Source organism: Dermacentor albipictus, chromosome 6 (assembly GCF_038994185.2).
Source record: "Dermacentor albipictus isolate Rhodes 1998 colony chromosome 6, USDA_Dalb.pri_finalv2, whole genome shotgun sequence".
In the NCBI taxonomy this organism is placed as follows: domain Eukaryota; kingdom Metazoa; phylum Arthropoda; class Arachnida; order Ixodida; family Ixodidae; genus Dermacentor; species Dermacentor albipictus.
This window is the reverse complement of record NC_091826.1, coordinates 80,906,872-80,925,744: the sequence shown is the minus strand read 5'-3', so window position 1 is coordinate 80,925,744 and position 18,873 is coordinate 80,906,872. Positions and strand designations below refer to the sequence as shown.

Here is an 18,873-nt window from a genome sequence, read left to right as displayed (position 1 = left end):
GATTTCATTTCCCTTGATCCCTGCGATAAATCACAACAGCATCTAAACGTGTGCTTACTGGAGCAAGAAATCCACTTACCTTCCGCTCAAACATGGCATCTATGACCTCCTGCATCTGAGCCTACAAAGTAAGAAAAAGTAATGTTAAAGCAAGACTTGAATCAAAATTACAAACTACCAAAAATGTTCACATCACCCATTTAACATGTTTGTTGATTCATTTAGACACATATCTATTGCCTTCCTTCATGTCCGAGCTGCATTAAAGGTATTCGGAATTAAATGAACCATTTGGTAAAGGAATGTGCTGCGGAGAGCCAAGCCATACCTCCTTTAGGTGCCACTTCTGTCCATTGAAAATTTACTTTCATCACATTCCTTGTACCTTCAGAATCTCGAAAACCCCACAGTTGCAGAGCAATCTAGGAATTACCAATTCTTCAGTGGCTTTGTCACATTTACAGAATGTGGACTCTAAGCGAGAACTCTTAACAAAAACATCAGATATGAAAACAACAACTATTTTATGTCTAGCATACTTAGAAATCACCGACCGAGACACTTGTAATATATGCCCGATGGAAAATATTGTGAAAACCATGACAGAAGGGGGAACCTACTACATGAAGACAAACCGATACGAAGGGCAAACACTTATTCGTCTACCTTCCACGTCAATTTATTAGAACACTTTACAAATGTTGTTCAAATTTGTAGCACAGGTCAAATCATAAATGCTACAAGATGTTTGCGACACATTGTAAATGTAATTTTAATCAATACTTTTGGTTTTGATGCACTAGCTTTGTGTACACAGTTGTGCACATAGCGCCCGATGGGAATAGTGATGTGTTTTGACATCTTGTTTATTGTTTATTATTATTATTGTTTATTATTATTATTATTATTATTATTGTTGTTGTTGTTGTTGTTGTTTATCTTGTTTATCATTTACTTAAAGGGTTAAACGTAAAATTTGTAAGGGGAACAGCGACCCATCACTGTGTCCTGGAGGAAATCTACACAATAATCAAAATTCATGGGAATACATTCAGAAGACACTCTAAAGTCACGCACCAAAGCTTACTGCTTTTAGAGACAAGAAAAGTGGACAATCATTGCAATGTACCAGTACTACACTGTTGGACTGAAAGTTGAAGGATAACAAGAAAATTTGAAGGAGGAACTAGGGATCACATAGCAAGCGATGGAAAGGAAAATGAAATGCATTACTAAAGAGATTGGCGGACAGCCACGAGTACCAGAGAACAGAGGGGCATAGTTGATATTCCAGTTCAGATTAAGAGGAATAGGAGTTGAGCAGGTCATGTAACACATAGAACAGATAGCTCAAAGCCTGTGAAGTGTTACAAAATGGTTACCAACAAGGAGCACATGCAGTTTAGGACTGCAGAGAATTAAGTGATCCGATAGAGACGATGAAACTTGCAGGCATATGATGAAGTTAGCAGACATAAGACAGCGGTAATTAAAGATTGTTGCTAGAAGCCTTAGTCATCCCGCAGTGCGAACGTAAAAGATGATGATGAGAAAGAGGGGGAGGAGGAAGTTAATAAACTGCGCTTAGTGTTTATTGATGAACTGCAACCACGGGCAGCATGCTGGGTTGCCAGGGTAGCGAGGGTTTTTCATAAAAAAAGAGTTGGTTGAGTAAGTAGGTAACCGCAAGAAAAGAAGAAAGAAAGACAAAAAGAAAGTTGCTTAGACACATCTGTAAGGGAGCTGAAAGATGTACTGACCACGTCCAAGGACTTGAACAGCAGGATGTTCTTGACTGCCTCGCCGAGCTTTTCGCGCTGCACATCAGATTTTGGATGCACCACCTGGACAAAATGTGAGCAGTGCACCAAGGAATCTGTTACACCTTATTCAATTCATAACCACGTTGTTCCACTTTTACAGCACCAATCAACATAGTACTTCTAAATATCTACAGAACTTCTACCTTTAAGCTTTCTGCCAATTACAAGCAGAAAAAAGAAAACTACAAAAGCAACGCGTCACCACAATATGAAGAAAACTTAAAGAGTAGTCACCAACTGCAATACTGACATAAGAATGTAGGGGAAAAAAAAGAGGAAGAACCTGAACACCACGTATTTACAGCACAACAAAGTCAAAATGCACAGATAGTGGGATCCCAGGTGAAATGCTATCACATGAAAGCATTAATCAAAAAGTAGTGGATGCACTTCAGATGTCATAAGAAAACAAGGTACAATGGAAAAATGTGGTTGATAATGTAACAACAAATAAATAAATTTAGGCAGACAATCTGTGTGACCTTCCGCACTGACAAACTGGAGAATGAACAGCTGTATCTCCTGGTATCACCCACATTATTTGACCTCCCTTCTGGTCTAGACTGCCTCGCAAAACAAGGCATGGTGAGAAGCAGGAGCTGCAATTAATGGTATTGCATGAAAGGGAGGTAAACGACCTTCTTCACCAAAACAAATTTCTGTCATACCTTTAGTTAAAAAAGAAGACAGAAGGAGATAGCGAGGTATCAACTGAAATGCTATCATGTGAAAGCATTAACCAGAAAGTACAGGATGCACTTCAGATGTCATAAGAAAACAAGGTACAATGGAAAATGTGGTTGATAAGATAACAGCAAATAAATAAATTCAGGCAGACAATCTGTGTGACCTTCTGCACAGACAAACCGGAGAATGAACAGCTGTATCTCCTGGTATCACTTAGCTTCTCTGACCTCACTTCTGGTCTAGACTGCCTTGCAAAAGAAGGCATGGTGAGAAGCAGGAGCTGCAATTAATGGTATTGCATGAAAGGGAGGTAAACAACCTTCTTCACCAAAACAAATTTGTCATACCTTTCGTTAAAAAAAAGACAGAAGGAGATAGCGAGGTATCAACTGAAATGCTATCATGTGAAAGCATTAACCAGAAAGTACAGGATGCACTTCAGATGTCATAAGAAAACAAGGTACAATGGAAAATGTGGTTGTTACGATAACAACAAATAAATAAATTCAGGAAGACAATCTGTGTGACCTGCTGCACTGACAAACTGGAGAATGAACAGCTGTATCTCCTGGTATCACCTAGCTTGTTTGACCTCACTTCTGGTCTAGACTGCCTTGCAAAACAAGGCAGGCTCTGTTACAGCAAGAAATAAATGGTAAAGTGTGCCTGCACTTTGTCTCGTCTCACACCAAGTACAATGTATCCGAGATTACTTACGCGTGCACAATATCTGAGGCCATGGAGTCCCAAAAGTGTTTTAATTTTCAGCCATCAGATGGCACCACAGCACTTGCCACTGTCGACATGGAATGCACTGACTGGCAATGACGCCATATTGAAACTATATCTAGTACCCTCCGATTCAAAGTTTGGCCTCTCTGCACGTTTGAGATTTTTTTTTTCTACAGACATACAATTATATGTATTCAGACAACAATGCAAGATTGTCGCTACTTTTTTCGTAATGTCACACCCATCTCGAGGTGCGTCAGGTCTGTCGTGTCACTTGAATATTGCGTGCATGTGGTTGAATCTCTAGAATGAGCTTTTCAAGGCGGTGAAATAGGTTCAGCACTACGCAATACACACTACCAAAATGAAAATGCAGGCAATGCGGGGTCAAGCAAAAGATGAGTCTTTTGACCCCCTGCTGCGTCGTCGTCAACAATAACTAGATGAATACCTTTTTCTAAGAATTTGTTATAACAGGACAAGTAGCATTTTCTCCTGCCTCACAATGCAATGCAACGATCCCTTTATTATCAGTGGTTGAATACTTGTGACAGATTTATAATGAGGAGTTGCTACATCATTGGGCTAGTACTAAAAAGTCCTAGTACAATCTCAAATCATGTCCTAAATTCACCTCAATTTCGCACTTACTAAAGCTCTGTGTCAGAGTATTGAAGCTACTAGATGAATACCTTTTTCTAAGAATTTGTTATAACAGGACAAGTAGCATTTTCTCCTGCCTCACAATGCAATGCAACGATCCCTTTATTATCAGTGGTTGAATACTTGTGACAGATTTATAATGAGGAGTTGCTACATCATTGGGCTAGTACTAAAAAGTCCTAGTACAATCTCAAATCATGTCCTAAATTCACCTCAATTTCGCACTTACTAAAGCTCTGTGTCAGAGTATTGAAGCCTTAGAGATGTTTTTGAGTATTGATGTATCACTTTACCTTGACTTAATATTTGCCTTTAGTATTCCTTTAAACACCCAGTCCATTGTATACAGGTCAGGTAGGAAAGAGTATAAATGTGACAATAAATGGACACTCTGCATGTACTGAAGGACCCAAATGTATATGTGTCATATCGCAAAGTGATATGTGCCACCATGTTCCAAAATAAAGATATGTAGTTACATTCAAACGTAGAGCTCACACAATGAAAATTTTGTTTTTATAAATAAAAGCTGAAAATGTGTGGCCTGGGAAGAAATTCCTTTTGTCAGTAAGTTTATGATCTTTCAAACGTTCACTCACAATGATATCTGACCGTAGAGCTTTCTTTATTTTCTATGTTATGCCACGTCTCCTCTTATGATGTTATCTACCATGCCTTCACCTAAACTGCCAAATGAAACTCAGCTGTAATACAGTGTATTATGCTTTCCACTTCATGTGTCGCAATTTTTTCAATTATCACTGATCAAACAGGGCATTGCCCAAATGTTCACAATGCACTTAACTCACCTTGGCACCCTCATCGTCATCATCCTCGGCCGGATCATAGTGCTCGGCAAACACTGCAAGCACATTAAGACAAACCTTAGCATTGTGGGCTCTGCGCATAATCACACATCATCACTCACACAAAGAAGTCACTATGTCTACTTTCCAGTAAAGCCAACAACTCCACTTCAATCAATTAGGCTGCCTTCCGAAAACCCCAATAACATTTTCATCTCCCTGTAAAACTCTCTGCAGCAATACTCTCTGGCAATTTTCCACCCTTGACAGACATTTATATAGAATTCCCACTCATTATTCTTTCAGCGCTCACAGCTGTGCAAAGCACATAGGCATATATGCAAGCACCAATTTGAAGCCGAGGTGCTTGCTGACGTGTGCAGATGAATATGCACACATAAACCTCGTTATAATGAAGCCGCATCCATCACAAAAATAATTTCTTTATGTCCAATATTCATTGCAAACCTGGGGCCATTTACGCATGCATTGATTGGATAGAACTCGAAGCCAGTAGAGCAGGTGCCAATCATCACCATCGGCTCTCAAACTCTATCCAGTCAGTGCTTGTTTGAAATGGACAATTCACTCTGTAGACACTTACAGAATACCCCCCCCCCCTCCCCTGTATTTGTTACATACAAATATTGCCAAGAAACATATTAGGTTAACTGCATTATATCTGGAAACTGTTATATCCATGTAAGTTACATTGAGGTCAGACTGCATCAGAAAATTGGTGTTGTACCCAGGTGATATGCCACTCAGTAATAGCAGTACCACGTTACCAGAATGAGTAGACAACCAAGAGCAATATGACAATGGCAATGCCATTTTTATTAAGCTAACTGTTAGTGACAGCTTCACATTGTGCAATGGAACTGAAAGGAAGTCAATATGCTGGAATCATTTGTAGACATGAAAGGACACAAAGGTTTTTGCCACATCTGACAAGCATCTGGTAGCACTTACGTTCTTAAAGGGACTGAGAACTGGCCAGAGTGTGTTGTAATTTAATTTCCAACAATGTCTGACCATGATTTATTGTGATAGAATCTAGCATGCTGTTCACAATTTAGTAAGAGTTATAATTTTAAATTAAGATTAAGATGTTTGCAGGGACGACATGGCCGGGGTTGTTGGATAAGTATGGGAGAGGCCTTTGCCCTGCAGTGGGCATAACCAGGATGATGATGATGATGATGATGATGATGATTTTAAATTGGCAAAGAAAGTCTCAAAAACTGGTAAGTGGCGAGAGCTGGAGGTGAAATCTTGGTACTTCAGACGTATTCTATGAGATTACTGTACGTAAGTCAACTGTTAGTAAGTACAGCCTAATTATTGCTTAAAATTGCAGTTAGTGTATTATTAGACACTTGTACACTATTCTATGCTTCGGAAACCAAAACCCGCAGACGCCTATGGCAACACGCTAAACTCCGTATCACGTGTAAAGGCGTCATTTTGTTTTCAATCCAAATGATTTTGTTTTGACTGGTTAAATACCAAAGCAGTTGGACAGAAAACCATGAAAACAAGGAACTATTATTGCAGAAATAATTTAACAATTCGGAAAACATGGATTGCAGGAACATCGACTTGATGAACAAAATCATACTTTGTTACAGCTATGGCCACACTTGTTGTCTGCCTCCCACTTATGCCAGCATATCATCACTATCACGTTCACCTATCACCGTTTTCAGCATGCTTCCAGTGAACGACTATATCCTCACTGCAGATAGAAAATTTGATAAAAAGTGTTCCACAGTGTTTCCTGCATTAGCACTTCATGATTTGGAACTCAGAATGGTAAGCTTTCCATTGCAGTAAAAGAAATGGGTACCATAAAAATTGGTTGTCAGTCCCTTTAAATTAACAACATAGGTAAGTTGCAAGTTGACCTAACTGCCATACTGTTTTTGTGTATTGTGCTACATTTCAAAGAAACTTTTGATGCAAGTAACAATGCCAGGCCAGTACGAAAAGAAGCTGCCTTACATATGGCCCAAGTGCCATGCAGCCATATTAGTATTTTATGGCATTGTATGAAGGAAGCCGCAACTCACCAGACTTGCGCCTTGAAAACCGGCTGGGTGGCTCTGAAAAGTGAGAGAGAGAGAGGGTGGGGGATATATGAGAATTACATGCAAAGACAGCAACACTCAGCAACATGCAGCATCTTAAAATGAGTAAAATTTGACGCTCCCCTTTGCTCAATTTTCTCATTGCTCTTCCAGCGCACATGCATAAAATTTTGACGTTATTACAGCAGTGTCATATTCAGATATCCTTACAGCAGTAAGGGCCATGAGAAGTTGCTATAATGTGCAGTGAGAGAATGCCAGCAACGCTCCACGAACATGTTTTTGAGCACACATTTATGTCCTTTTATACCAACCTAAGTCGATGCAAGTAATGGTGGTCATAACTAAAGAAGAATGTACATGTTATGTCCATGGTAAAGAAAATTGAGGAAAGTGGCTGAATGTAAGCCGCATCAGTTTAATACCTTCGAGGCTGGTCATATTTTTGAACTAATTTATAAATGCAGTTTCCGTACGATGTGGGCAACCACAAGCCTCCATGGAATTTCAACTCTAAAGATGCATGCATGTGCTTGCAATAAAGCATAAAGTTTTTTCTACTACTGAGAACAAAGTTTTCCTATCAAGGACATATCAAACACATTTCTCAGAAATTCCAAAGACAAATCACAGCACATCGTAGTGAAAATAGCATAACAGTTCCATGGCTTGTCGCAGCCAAACAAGCTCGTCCGCTTCACGTACAAGCATCACCTTGTAGCCGAAGGAGCTAAGCAACTAGCAACGGCACGGTTTACACATCTAAGGCGCATACAAGAACACAAGGACTCCGCACCTTGCGCACACACATGCAACCCACACAGCAGTAACTGTCAATCACGCCGGCGTACAAAACTCGCCCAACTTTCTTTTCCGCCACACTGGGAGTTGCCCGCAGGCGCTACTCCCCACCCTCTAGGTTACGCAATGGCGTCGTCACGCACAGCGACTTCCGCCGACGTCACGGAGCTTGCGACAGCGGCGCCCCCTCGTAGAGTTGCGCGCCGGCGCGGTGGAGGCCCGCACAGACACGGGACGAGCGCGCCGGAGGAAACGGCAAAGGATCGAAGCCCCTGTCGGGACGACGACAGCCACGTCTTCGACCGGTGCATACTTACAGAGCGAGGAGTCATCGCGAGCACGCGGAAGCGATAGAGAGAAGTTGGGAACGTCGGTGCTTACGTTTTTTCCCTGTCGTGGACGACGAGAGAAAAAGACAGAAAAAGACAGGCGGTCAGCTACGAAGCGCGCGTATAGAGACTCTGGTCCCGCCACCGTGGCGATCCCCCCGACGGGCCGTACCTTTCTTCTCTCCTGTCAAGGCCGGACGGGAAAAGGGGCAAAACAGAGGCGGTCAGTCGGTGGCCCTTGGTCGCGAAAGATCGACGGGCCGCTCTCACCTTTGGACATGACGGCGCGCTTCGTCTTCCTTCGTACCCATGCACTCGCTGTATGTGGGGCGCGCACACTAACGGCGTAGGCGCCTCGCTTGGATTCGGCGCGCCGGGAGAGCAGAGGAGGGCATGCCCGAGAACGAACCTGTCGCCCCTGCGACTCGAGACTCGGGAATCCGGAGCGCACGGCGCCACTCGGTAACGGGCTGGACAGTATGCCGACAACCTGATGCGCAGCCGCGAAAAGAGGTTCTTGTCGAACGGGCAGTCAGCAGGTGGCCGCCCAGTGGATGGATGGATGTGTGGGACCCTCTGTGGCGCTACCTTGCGTTGCCCGCAACCACGAAATCCCACGTTATTTTCTGCGAATCCACATACGTAGTCCAGTTTCTACTACGCCTGCTTTTTTTTCCAGCATATTACTATACTTTTGACCGTCGATCATTTAACGTCGGCACTGCAATATACTAATAACGCACTGAGCTAGGGTGACAGGCTGCACGTACGAAATAGGAACTATACTCACAGGGCCGAAATGGTGTAAATATGTTGTTCCAATTCTATTCTTTCTTGAACTTCTACATTCGCACGAGCTGTTGGGACAGAATCGTCAGAAAAAGAATCGCCACGCTGCACCGGGCTAGGAGACTACACCGCTGACACGCAATGAGCATATGCTGCGGCTGAAACCGACGGATCGAGCGCAAAACTAGCGGCGATCGACGTCGACTCGAAATTCCCTCGCAAGTTCCCCGTGACGTCACAGATATTAACAACACCAAGCCGGACTCTCATGGTTCGGCGGTAGAGGGCGCAGTGTACCCACCTACCATAGGGTGCCTTGATGTCAGCGCCGTGGCATCGAGGCATCCTAACCTACCACGCCGTCCTTCAAGTACGTCACGACTTTATGAACAGTTTCATTTTCCGCACAGGATACAAGTGCATTTGGAAATAATGCGATTCAGGTTTTGGGTTTCCCTTCTGCGTCGCACCACAGCCTTGAGAAATATCGCGTGCCGGTCAGACTGATAGCTTCACCCCGGATTCTAAGTCGCTCCCGCGCTTTATTGCACTGGTCTAATTACAAGTGAATGACGTTGCAGAAGAGGCTCCGTATATACAGTAACTCTAAATGGTGTCACACGCTTACCCCATCTCTCGTACCAGCGAAGAGTGAGCGATAAAGACTTGTAAGTTCAAAAGGCCAGTCACCCAAATGTGTCAAGGGAAAACACGGGGAAGGCGGCAGATGGAAATTCAAGACGATGAGCAAAACGAGAACAAGGTAAAAGCGGGAGCCCGCGCTTCGACAAGTGGATTTGTCTTTTTTCTTGAAAAAGACAAGTCCATTTGTCGAAACGTTGGCTCCTGCTTTTACCTTGTGGTTTTGCTCAAATGTGTCGAGTAGCATATAAACAAGTTCTTGGAATATGATGGGAGGCTTTTTTTTTTTTTAGGAATCGCACAGCCTAAGCGCTGTTAACGTTTCGAACCATAGCCCAACGTGCACCTAACCCCAGTACACGGGTGTTTTTGCATTTCGCCCCCATCGAAATGCGGCCGCCGTGGCCGGGATTCGATACCGCGAGCTATCATGTCTTCACTGGAACAAATATTACGCCTTCAATCCCATCACTGCTTTGAAAAAGCGAATAGCTCATTAGAAGCGTTCGGCTATTTGCTTACGGTGACAATCATCGTCGATGCACGCGCTTTTCTGTTCTTGTTTCTTTTTTTTCTTTTTCCAAACCGGAGATCGTTCACTGCAGTTAAGAGGCAGCGCCACTGTACAGTGCGAAATCTTCATTCTTCATTCTACGCAATATCTTGGATACGTAATACATACAGACGCAAGATGTCGCGCAAAATTAAGTTCAAAGCTACTGCAGTCGCCAAGTCGAGTCCGACTTGGCGGCCACGATGATCACGATTACCTCAGGATCAGTGGTCCACACCCACTATATGAGTGGACGGGGGGGGGGGGGGGGGGGGGGGGGGTCCAGATATCGCATTTCATGGGCCTACTATTTCTCTCTTTATTTTTGTTTCTGTTATACATGCAGATTTCGCATATATGGTATAGTGTATAGCTGTTTCGAAGGAAAAAAAAAAACCGAGAAGTCGGTTTGGGTTATTCTGTTAGGCCTGGATATTCAACGGTTGCGTGGTTAAGATAAAGAAGAAAATGATGGTGGAGCGATTATGATACTGAAGCTGACGCACGTTAATAAAAATAGAAAAGTAAAAATAAACCGGCAGCACTCCTCGGAGTAGTGTATCGAGTTCACTTTAAACACACACGCAAGCACGCACACAGACACAATGTAGCGTCAGGCTAGCTATATCCTAATACATAGTACAACCAAGGAAAGGTTGGGAGTGAATCGGCGTACAAGCGAGCAGACAAGCTTTCTATGTCGGAATGCGGATGCAATGCGAAATGCGGATCGAGACCATCACCTACGCAGCGGAAATAATTGTCTTATGATGACGAAGACGCCCAACCCGGTTTGCGATACGAGCAAAGTACTAATTACGGCTTCGGCGCGAGCTTATAAAAGAAAAAAAAGTACCATCAGCCAGAGGAGTCCCAGTTTATCGCTGAAGTACCTGCGCAAAGAAAATCACTGCGTCTATAAATGAATCTCCACCACGCGCGCACATCGTTTTGACAGGCAATTAAGAAGATACCGTGAGGACTCGCGTATACCCGCAGTTGTACGCGCAAAGGCCACGCAATCGCAACTACGAAAGAAAAAGAATATTTGCCTCGCCCGTCTTATAAGCTACAACTCAACTTTATACGAAGTCACTGGCTTGAATTAGTAAATTTCATTGTGTTCCTAAATAGTAATTCGATAAAAGCTGACTGGCCAAATTTTGTTAACTAGACAATATTGGGCGTCCATTTATTGTGCAAATAAATAGTACCCGCCTGCGCGAACAAATCCAGCTCAAGGGTCAGAATTGTGCTATCTGCCACATGCGATTTCTTCCTCTCTTTCTTTTAAATTATGATAACTTTTAAAAAAAGCCACCTAGTATATCCAACTGCGATGCCTACGTCGGCGTGATGTGCATCTCGCGTTATATATGAGTGAGTGCGCGGTAGTTACAATTTGTGAAGCCCACGGAAGCAAGCTTTCGACCCCTATGCTGCATAATCTAAAGAAGCTTCACGTTCTAACGCATGCAACAGGCCGCATCCCGAATCATTACACTATAGTCGTGACAGACTGGCATACGCTTACCACACGAACGCATGCACTAAAATAATTAGGGGCACATGGGGCCTCACTATTCGATACTATCGAGAGAAAAAAAACGCCAATGCTGGTTAAAACAATCCGAATTTCGGTGGCACGGCTTCTATGGCTGTACGTACGCTACGTACACGGGCAAGAACGCGGGCGGAGACCGCCCTAAACAAGTTATAGCGCGGGAGAAACTAGAGAGATTTAGCTTACCGCGACTCGCTGTACTATACAGGAGTCAAGAGCGCACGCGCGTACTGCCTGTCTACCGCACCTACACCGCCGCCACGCTGTATCGCGCAGCGCCGAGCCGTCCGAGGCCTTCCAAAACTCTCTAAACGCTCCAAAGGGACTTCTTCCTGGGCAAGTTGGTGCTTAGATTTCCTAGGTATACATTGTGGCGCAAAATACATTTCTTGAAAAGGGACAGAACAAAGGGAGACAGTGAAGCGCCAATACCTCGGATACCTATAGGAGATCTCTAAACGCTGCTGACACGTGTCCAATGACAGGCGCGTTGTTTCTTCGCGTCGAGTAGAAGCACGGATGATTCGTACACCGTCAGCTACAGGATAGCAAAAACGAGACGTTCGGCAGAAGGCGTGACAATGCTTTGCAAACGGCAAGCATCTGTATGCTTCCCACGGCGGCACCATAGATTATTAATTCAATTATGGGATTTTACGTGCCAAAACCACTTTCTGATTATCAGGCACGCCGTAGTGGAGGACTCCGGAAATTTCGACCACCTGGGGTTCTTTAACGTGCACCTAAATGTAAGCACACGAGTGTTTTCGCATTTCGCCCCCATCGAAATGCGGCCGCCGTGGCCGGGATTCGATCCTGCGACCTCGTGCTCAGTAGCCCAGCAACATATGGAGAGAGAGAGAGAGAGAGAGAGAGAGAGAGAGAGAGAGAAGGGAAGACGGAAAGGCAGGGAGGTTAACCAGACTGAGTCCAGTTTGCTACCTTACACGTGGGGAGGGGAATGGGGAGTGAAAGAGGGAGAGAGGGAGAACTTAGGTGTAAGATGTCTATAGTCGGGCACTCAGCCACTAAGCAACCACGGCGGGTGGCACCATGGATTAGAGTAGGGGCGTAAGGGGGCGTGCAGCTCGGAGTATACCTAATCCCTGAGAGCCAGTGTACCCCGAGAGTAGCTGTAAGGGGTCACGTGTTATATCGATGACGTAGTGTATACGTAAGCGCCCGTCTTTGGCTGCCATATAGATTTACAGGTTCACCGACTTCTTAATCGGCCACGGCTGCCGCTTCGAAGAGGCGCGCGCGGAATGGACTCCGCGGAGTCTCCTCTGCACGGCTACGGCGTTCTCGTGCAGAGCACGAGGTCGCCGGTTCGATTCCACACAGCCGGCGGCCGCATTTCGAAGCAGCAGCGGACTTCAACAGGAAACGTTCACGTATCGCACTCCGTGCGCACGTTGAAGAAGCCGAAATCGGCGCACTTCGCAACAAGTTTTCAAGACGTACTAAATCTCCAAAGCATAATGCTAAATAAAGTCTTGTCGCGTTTCACTAAAACGACAGGACTTCGCGCCAGGTTTCTATTTCGCAATTACCATATGTCAAAAAAGAATGAACGTAATTAACCCTGACACACGGGCAAAACTACAGTCCTTTCCAGTAAACCCCTTTTGCTGCTCTGAAGGACCCTTTGCAGAAAGGAGTTGCGCCGATGACGCACGGCAGCGCACTCATTTCTTCTTCTTTAGGTAGTTCCTCAGATGAACGCCGCAATAAAAATAGCGCTGGCTGTTAAAGCCACAAGAGAGAAAGCATTCTTAAAAAGCTGCGTATTTAATTACACTTAGCTACTGTGGAACCTAAATATATATATTTTTTATTGTTGATGACTAATAATGCTTATAGTCGTTTATTTTATTCGCGTTTTTGCGTTGTTAGCAGCCATTTAACTTGGTCTAGCAACTATGTGCAGCCGGTGTTTTGCTGTGCGTGTTGTTCATTCTGGTGGCGCCTGCGTTTCTGTCGTCCTTTTTCACGTCTTTGTCGTCTCTTCCTTTGTGCGCGCAGGCGTAACGCTTTTTATTCAATATGTTGTTCCAACAACTGTGGTTTCTTCTGGGTATTTCCTGCGGGCGCTGATTGTGCAGTCTCCATCTCGCGACGTGAACACACCACGTGCGCGCAGCAAACGACGACGACACTGCCGGAATTCAACATGGCGGCACTAGCGACGTTATGCGAGCATTTGAGAGTATAGCTAGAGGAAATCTTCACTATTCGACAAATTGTATTACCGCTAACAATTAAAACATTTTCGCAAGGTAAAAAAAATGCCTATGGGCACCTTAGTTGTGTGGCAGGTTTCCTTCTATTGACGAGTTCTGCACGCTGTGTGCGAAAGTAACTTCTTTTCCGCTCGAAAAGTAGTTGCGCGATCTCCTTTCCCGAAAAGGAACTTTGCCGTAAAGGAGATACTCCTTTGTCGTGTGTCACTGCACTTGAACGCCTTTCCGGTAGATGTCCCCTTACCTAAAGGACTTTAGAGTGCCCGTGTGTCAGGGGTATAAAAGTGTACTGGTGAACACCTTTAATCAGGTACCAGGAGATTACGATTCGTGGGGCATGTAACATACATTCAAGTAATGCACCATTTTTTTAAAAATATCTGTTCCCTCTCCCTCTCTCTCTATCACACGCGCGCGCACACACACACACAGAGAGAGAGAGAGACACACACACATCGGCGCGCGCTATATACGAGGCGGACAGGCCCGCGTCATACACGTGTCCTTAAACCTAACGTTGGGAAAACAGCAAACAAAGTAGGTATCAAAATGCACCGCGGTACACTCGACTTGTATACGAACGTCAATATTCGCGCACCAGAAGCTCCTGCGTTCGCATACGGAACGATAATACAAGGGGTCGCCCGTTCCGCTTGCACAATATCATGCACCGCAGGATGCACAGCGCGCCTGGTGAGAAAAAAAAAATTATATCACGAGGGAAGCAAACCAGCCGACGACGAAATGAATTCCCCGCGACGAATTCCAGTCATCAGTCTATAGGAAGAAAAGAAAAATAAGTAAATAAGCCGGCGACTTAATGAGGGGAGCAAGAGTATATGCGGAGGTCAGTCGGAATTTAGAATGTCGTCATCACTGCTCGCCGAGCTGGCCACGCACACATACAAATGCCACGGATGTTTTTTTTTTTTTTTTTTTCTGGGGGGGGGGGGGGAGTATACGATCACGTCAGCAGAAGACCTATACACGCCAAGGTGTCGCAACAGCGCTGCAACGACAGTGGCATATGATTATGACGAAAAATATTTATTGACGTCTATTCGAAAGAAAAAAGAAAGAAAAGGAGGTTAACGTGGTCGATATATACCCCTGTAGTTGCGAAGGCTGCTGCTGTCTGTGCTCTCCCGATGAATGGGTTCTTGTCGGCTCTCGAGGTCTGAGCTGGACAGAGTGCCTCGCACCTCTGAGTTTTTCACTGACTTATGGCATCTAGCTCCCGATTATTTCGGCGGGCCCGTGCCATATGGTAAAGGTCTGCCTCCTCCCCACAAAACCTACATTCCTCGTTGAAAGCGTTCGGCCTGCACCGCCTTTCTCTCTCGTGTATATATATTAGAGAGATTATTATAATAATATATATGATAATATATATAATAATAGAGGCGCCGTTTTCCCGTCCACCAAAGAAAGTGGACGGGGAAACGGCGCCGCGGTAGCTGAATTGGCAGAGCATCGCACGCGAAATGCGAAGGTTGTCGGATCGTTCCCCCCCACCTGCGGCAAGTTGTCTTTTCATCTACTTTCATTTCCATTAATTTGTCGTTTCTTTAATTCATTTATTACGCACAAGTAATTTCCCCTATGTTGTGATATGATATGACTAATAAAATATCGGGCCCCTCGGTTAACCCCTTTCTCCTCGTTAATTATATATATATATATATATATATATATATATATATATATATGAGGCGCGACCCCTAGTATGCATTATAACGCACACTGAATTCAACCCGTAGCAATTACTAACCCGTAAGCGAATACGTAATTTAATCAAACCCGGATGTAAAGTCAGACGCGGGCAGTTATGTATGACAGTGGTTTGGTCATATTGCTAGCTGTTAGCTCTCGTGAAACATTGACGCTAATTTGATCTGGACGTTAGTGTGCTCTCAGATGACGAAAATCGCTTGTCAAGTGAGTTTCGAATATCGCAAGTTGACATGAAAGGGTCAGGTGGCAGCATCAACATGTGTGTGTGCGCGTGCGTGCGTGCGTAAAATCTTTTTCCAGAAAATTCTGGCTTCAGCATTAAAACGAAAAACAGATGGGTTTTTGAGATTGTTGAAATACAGCCGGTAACAAGAGACGACTCGAAAAGCGATTACGTCTCGGTTCCGTCTTCCAGTCCAAGGAAGACACGCAGTCACCGCTTGTGAGCTGAAAGCCCTTCCGCGTGACTACATATATACACAGTGCCCAGCGAAGACGCATTCCAACCGTCTGCATTTCTCCTTGTCTGCGTGCGTGTAATTCTATAGCCGCTGCATCTCACCACATTACTTGCGCTTCGATCTATCGATCAGAAGATTAAATAACCTTTTTTTTTCAGCCAAGAATGCGCTATGCACGTTTAAGGTTGAACGCACGAACCGGAGCAGACGACGAAAAAATTAAAGGCGTAAGAAAATACGCGCAGCGCAATTTTCTCTACGAGTATTGCTTTCTTTATAAGTGCGACATCCGCGCTTCCGATGTCATCCTCGGCGGTATTCTTTCCCAACTTATTGCGTCGGTCACCGTGACTTCCGCCAGACTTAATCAATCTGCTGCGCTTCCTAGCGAACTTTAGTTCAGTTTCGCGAGAGTTTTATTTTAAGTTTACTTCCGTAGACTGGTGCTAGTCGTACGGAAGATAACTGGCGGGGGTGAATAGGGCCGGGGGGGGGGGGGGGAGGTGAAAGCTGCTCGCGGCAGCTTGACAGGCTCCGTAAATTCCTAACCTATTGCCCACAGCACGGCGGATAGGCGCAAAAAAAAAAAATACCAATCCGGTCGTCACAAGAGACGCCGTCCGTCGTTATCAAAAGAAAAACAAAAAAGGCACTCGCTACATTCTCATTATACCTGCTCTCGAGCTATCCCGAATTCCGGCTGTCAGTGCGAAGGCCGAAAATGCCCGCTCTTCGCATCGCGAGCTTCGTCTCGACGGCAGATCTTATTTTGTTATAGCGGAAGCTTGACAAGGACAAAAGAAGGCTTTTGGGCTATAACAAAATAGCTTGCGCTATAACAAAATAAGATATGCCGTACCAACAAGCCCCTATTGCTATCCTCATCGACGGCAGAGCCAGCCACGGGGAATCGAGAACTTTTTTTTTCGCCGAAGTCGACGGGCTCTGCAGGCACGCGGGGAAAAACGCGCGCCGACGGAATTCGACCGCGGATTTGGCCGACGCCGCTCGCCGTTAACAACGTCGTGGCTCCGTGCATTCCTCGATTTTCAAGATCGGGCATTGCATTAGTCCGACGCCAACGTTATCCGACTGCGAACACGGGGAGATTTCGATTGGACTGAACTCACGCCAGAGAGCTTTAGCATGCACAGCGCTGGGATGCCCGAATAACGGAACGCCTAGAAAGAAAGAAAGAAAGAAAGAAAGAAAGAAAGAAAGAAAGAAAGAAAGAAAGAAAGAAAGAAAGAAAGAAAGAAAGAAAGAAAGAAAGAAAAAGGTTTGATGCACTGAAGGTCAAAAGTTACTGGAACACCTATGCATTTCGTCGAAAAATTGGGAAACGCACGTCTCGAAACTGGCGTTATCCTTATAGAATTAGTTCCAAGTGGATATGAACAAAATTTTGGTCACCGACTACGATTCGTAAATTGCGATATGCAGTTTAATGTAATTAGTTTAAAGGTGAATTAACAAAGTTCGTTAATTAGGCAAATATTTACTTTAATTCTTGGTGAAAATAATGTATATATTATCCCGTGACCGGCTTCCCACACCTTCCATTTTGACAGCCCCCCCTACTCCCCCCCCCCCCAATGCTAACGTGTCAAAACCGCAAAAGTGCGACAGCTACGTAATAGTGAGCGCATACGCCCATATATTATATATATATATAACGATGCTGGTCCCACACGAGGGGAAGTGACGCGAGGCTAAACGGGGCAACGTCGCCACAAGAGCCCCTGCAGGGCGTCCCATGGCCCGGTGTGTGCGTATAGTTATAGGCTACCCAAGCACCGCGAGCGGCGCCACTGCTCCTGACGGGTAGCGCCATCTGTGGCAGAAAAATCGCAACTGGGAATATCCACTGCGCATTTCTGCTGCGCCGCTGCTGCAGCCGCTCGCTTTTTTGTGCACGTGCAGGGCCCTCTCCTCGCTTTGCACGTGCGGCGCGTCACAATGTATCGCCTTCAGTGCGGCTTCAAAAAGATCGGCCAGCTATTTTTAGGAAAGCCAACTTGTAAAAAGGAGAAAAAGCTCGTCAGTCACGTAAACTCTGTGGAGCAGACAATCAACGGCAACGATGCACAGCTCAATGCAAAATGTATTTCATATCGTGTACGACGTGTACCTCGAGGTGAGGGTCATTCTGTCATATGCTAAAAAATATTGATTGTCTATACACACTGCGAAATGAAGCCGCGCACTCTCGATGTTTTTTCGTTGTCGAATATGAAGCGTATGCTTTAGTTGTTTTGATATGGCAGCCTTACAGTTGTTGTCGTCTACTGTCGGAGTCGAACGTTTGCGGCGTGCGAAAAAAAAAAATAATTGTACGGCCATGGCATCCCAATGAAAAGCCTGGGAAGATACAACACTTGTGCTTTGTCCGTTGGAGGATCACCCACTGACTTGGTGGCGAGGCAGCTGAAATTTAAGCACTGCGAAGCTAGTTGAACTGCTCACCTCGTTGATTTCGGCGGTTGCGTCATGCCTGCAGTCGAGTTTTGTGAAAGTATCGGCTTTACAGGCGCATAAAACCTGCTGCGCGAACGCAGTTCAGTGTGAGTGATGCAGAATTAAAGGCGCGATATGGTATCGTGCGCGTTATGCGCTCGCGTAATTAGCGCGCTAGTGAACGCACACTCGAAACACTGTGCTGAATGTTTATTAGTAAACGTAAGCATATTATGTTGCCTTTATTTTCGCTTTATAGGGCAACCTGGAGTATTGTGGCAGAGGTGCAAACTTGGAGTTAGTTTTGGAAATGCGCACCATGCCATGTTGCTGAATATTTGTAGAGGCAAGTTTGGAAGGCAGCTGCATTTGAAAAGTAGTGGCAAATGGCTTCACTGTCTCGCCCTTATTTTCATTCTTTCATAGCTGCAGTGGTCGTGTCATGAAAAGAGGAATTCTTGCTTTCGAGAAGGAGATGCACCTGCAAAGCTGGCATCAC

The 18,873-nt window shown here is 44.9% G+C and overlaps 1 protein-coding gene across 2 annotated transcripts in view; it reads right to left on the bottom strand.

The window, feature by feature from the left end:
- The window catches only part of Pka-R2 (cAMP-dependent protein kinase type II regulatory subunit), a 148,466-nt gene that overhangs the window by 29,124 nt on the left and 100,469 nt on the right, over positions 1-18,873 (bottom strand). For both annotated transcript variants that reach the window (XM_070540940.1, XM_070540939.1), the window contains exons 2-5: positions 6,784-6,816; positions 4,715-4,767; positions 1,761-1,844; positions 80-121 (exon numbers count right to left, since the gene is read on the bottom strand). In XM_070540940.1, the coding sequence (XP_070397041.1) occupies positions 80-121; positions 1,761-1,844; positions 4,715-4,767; positions 6,784-6,816 (212 nt within the window). The remainder of the gene's footprint in view (positions 1-79; positions 122-1,760; positions 1,845-4,714; positions 4,768-6,783; positions 6,817-18,873) is intronic.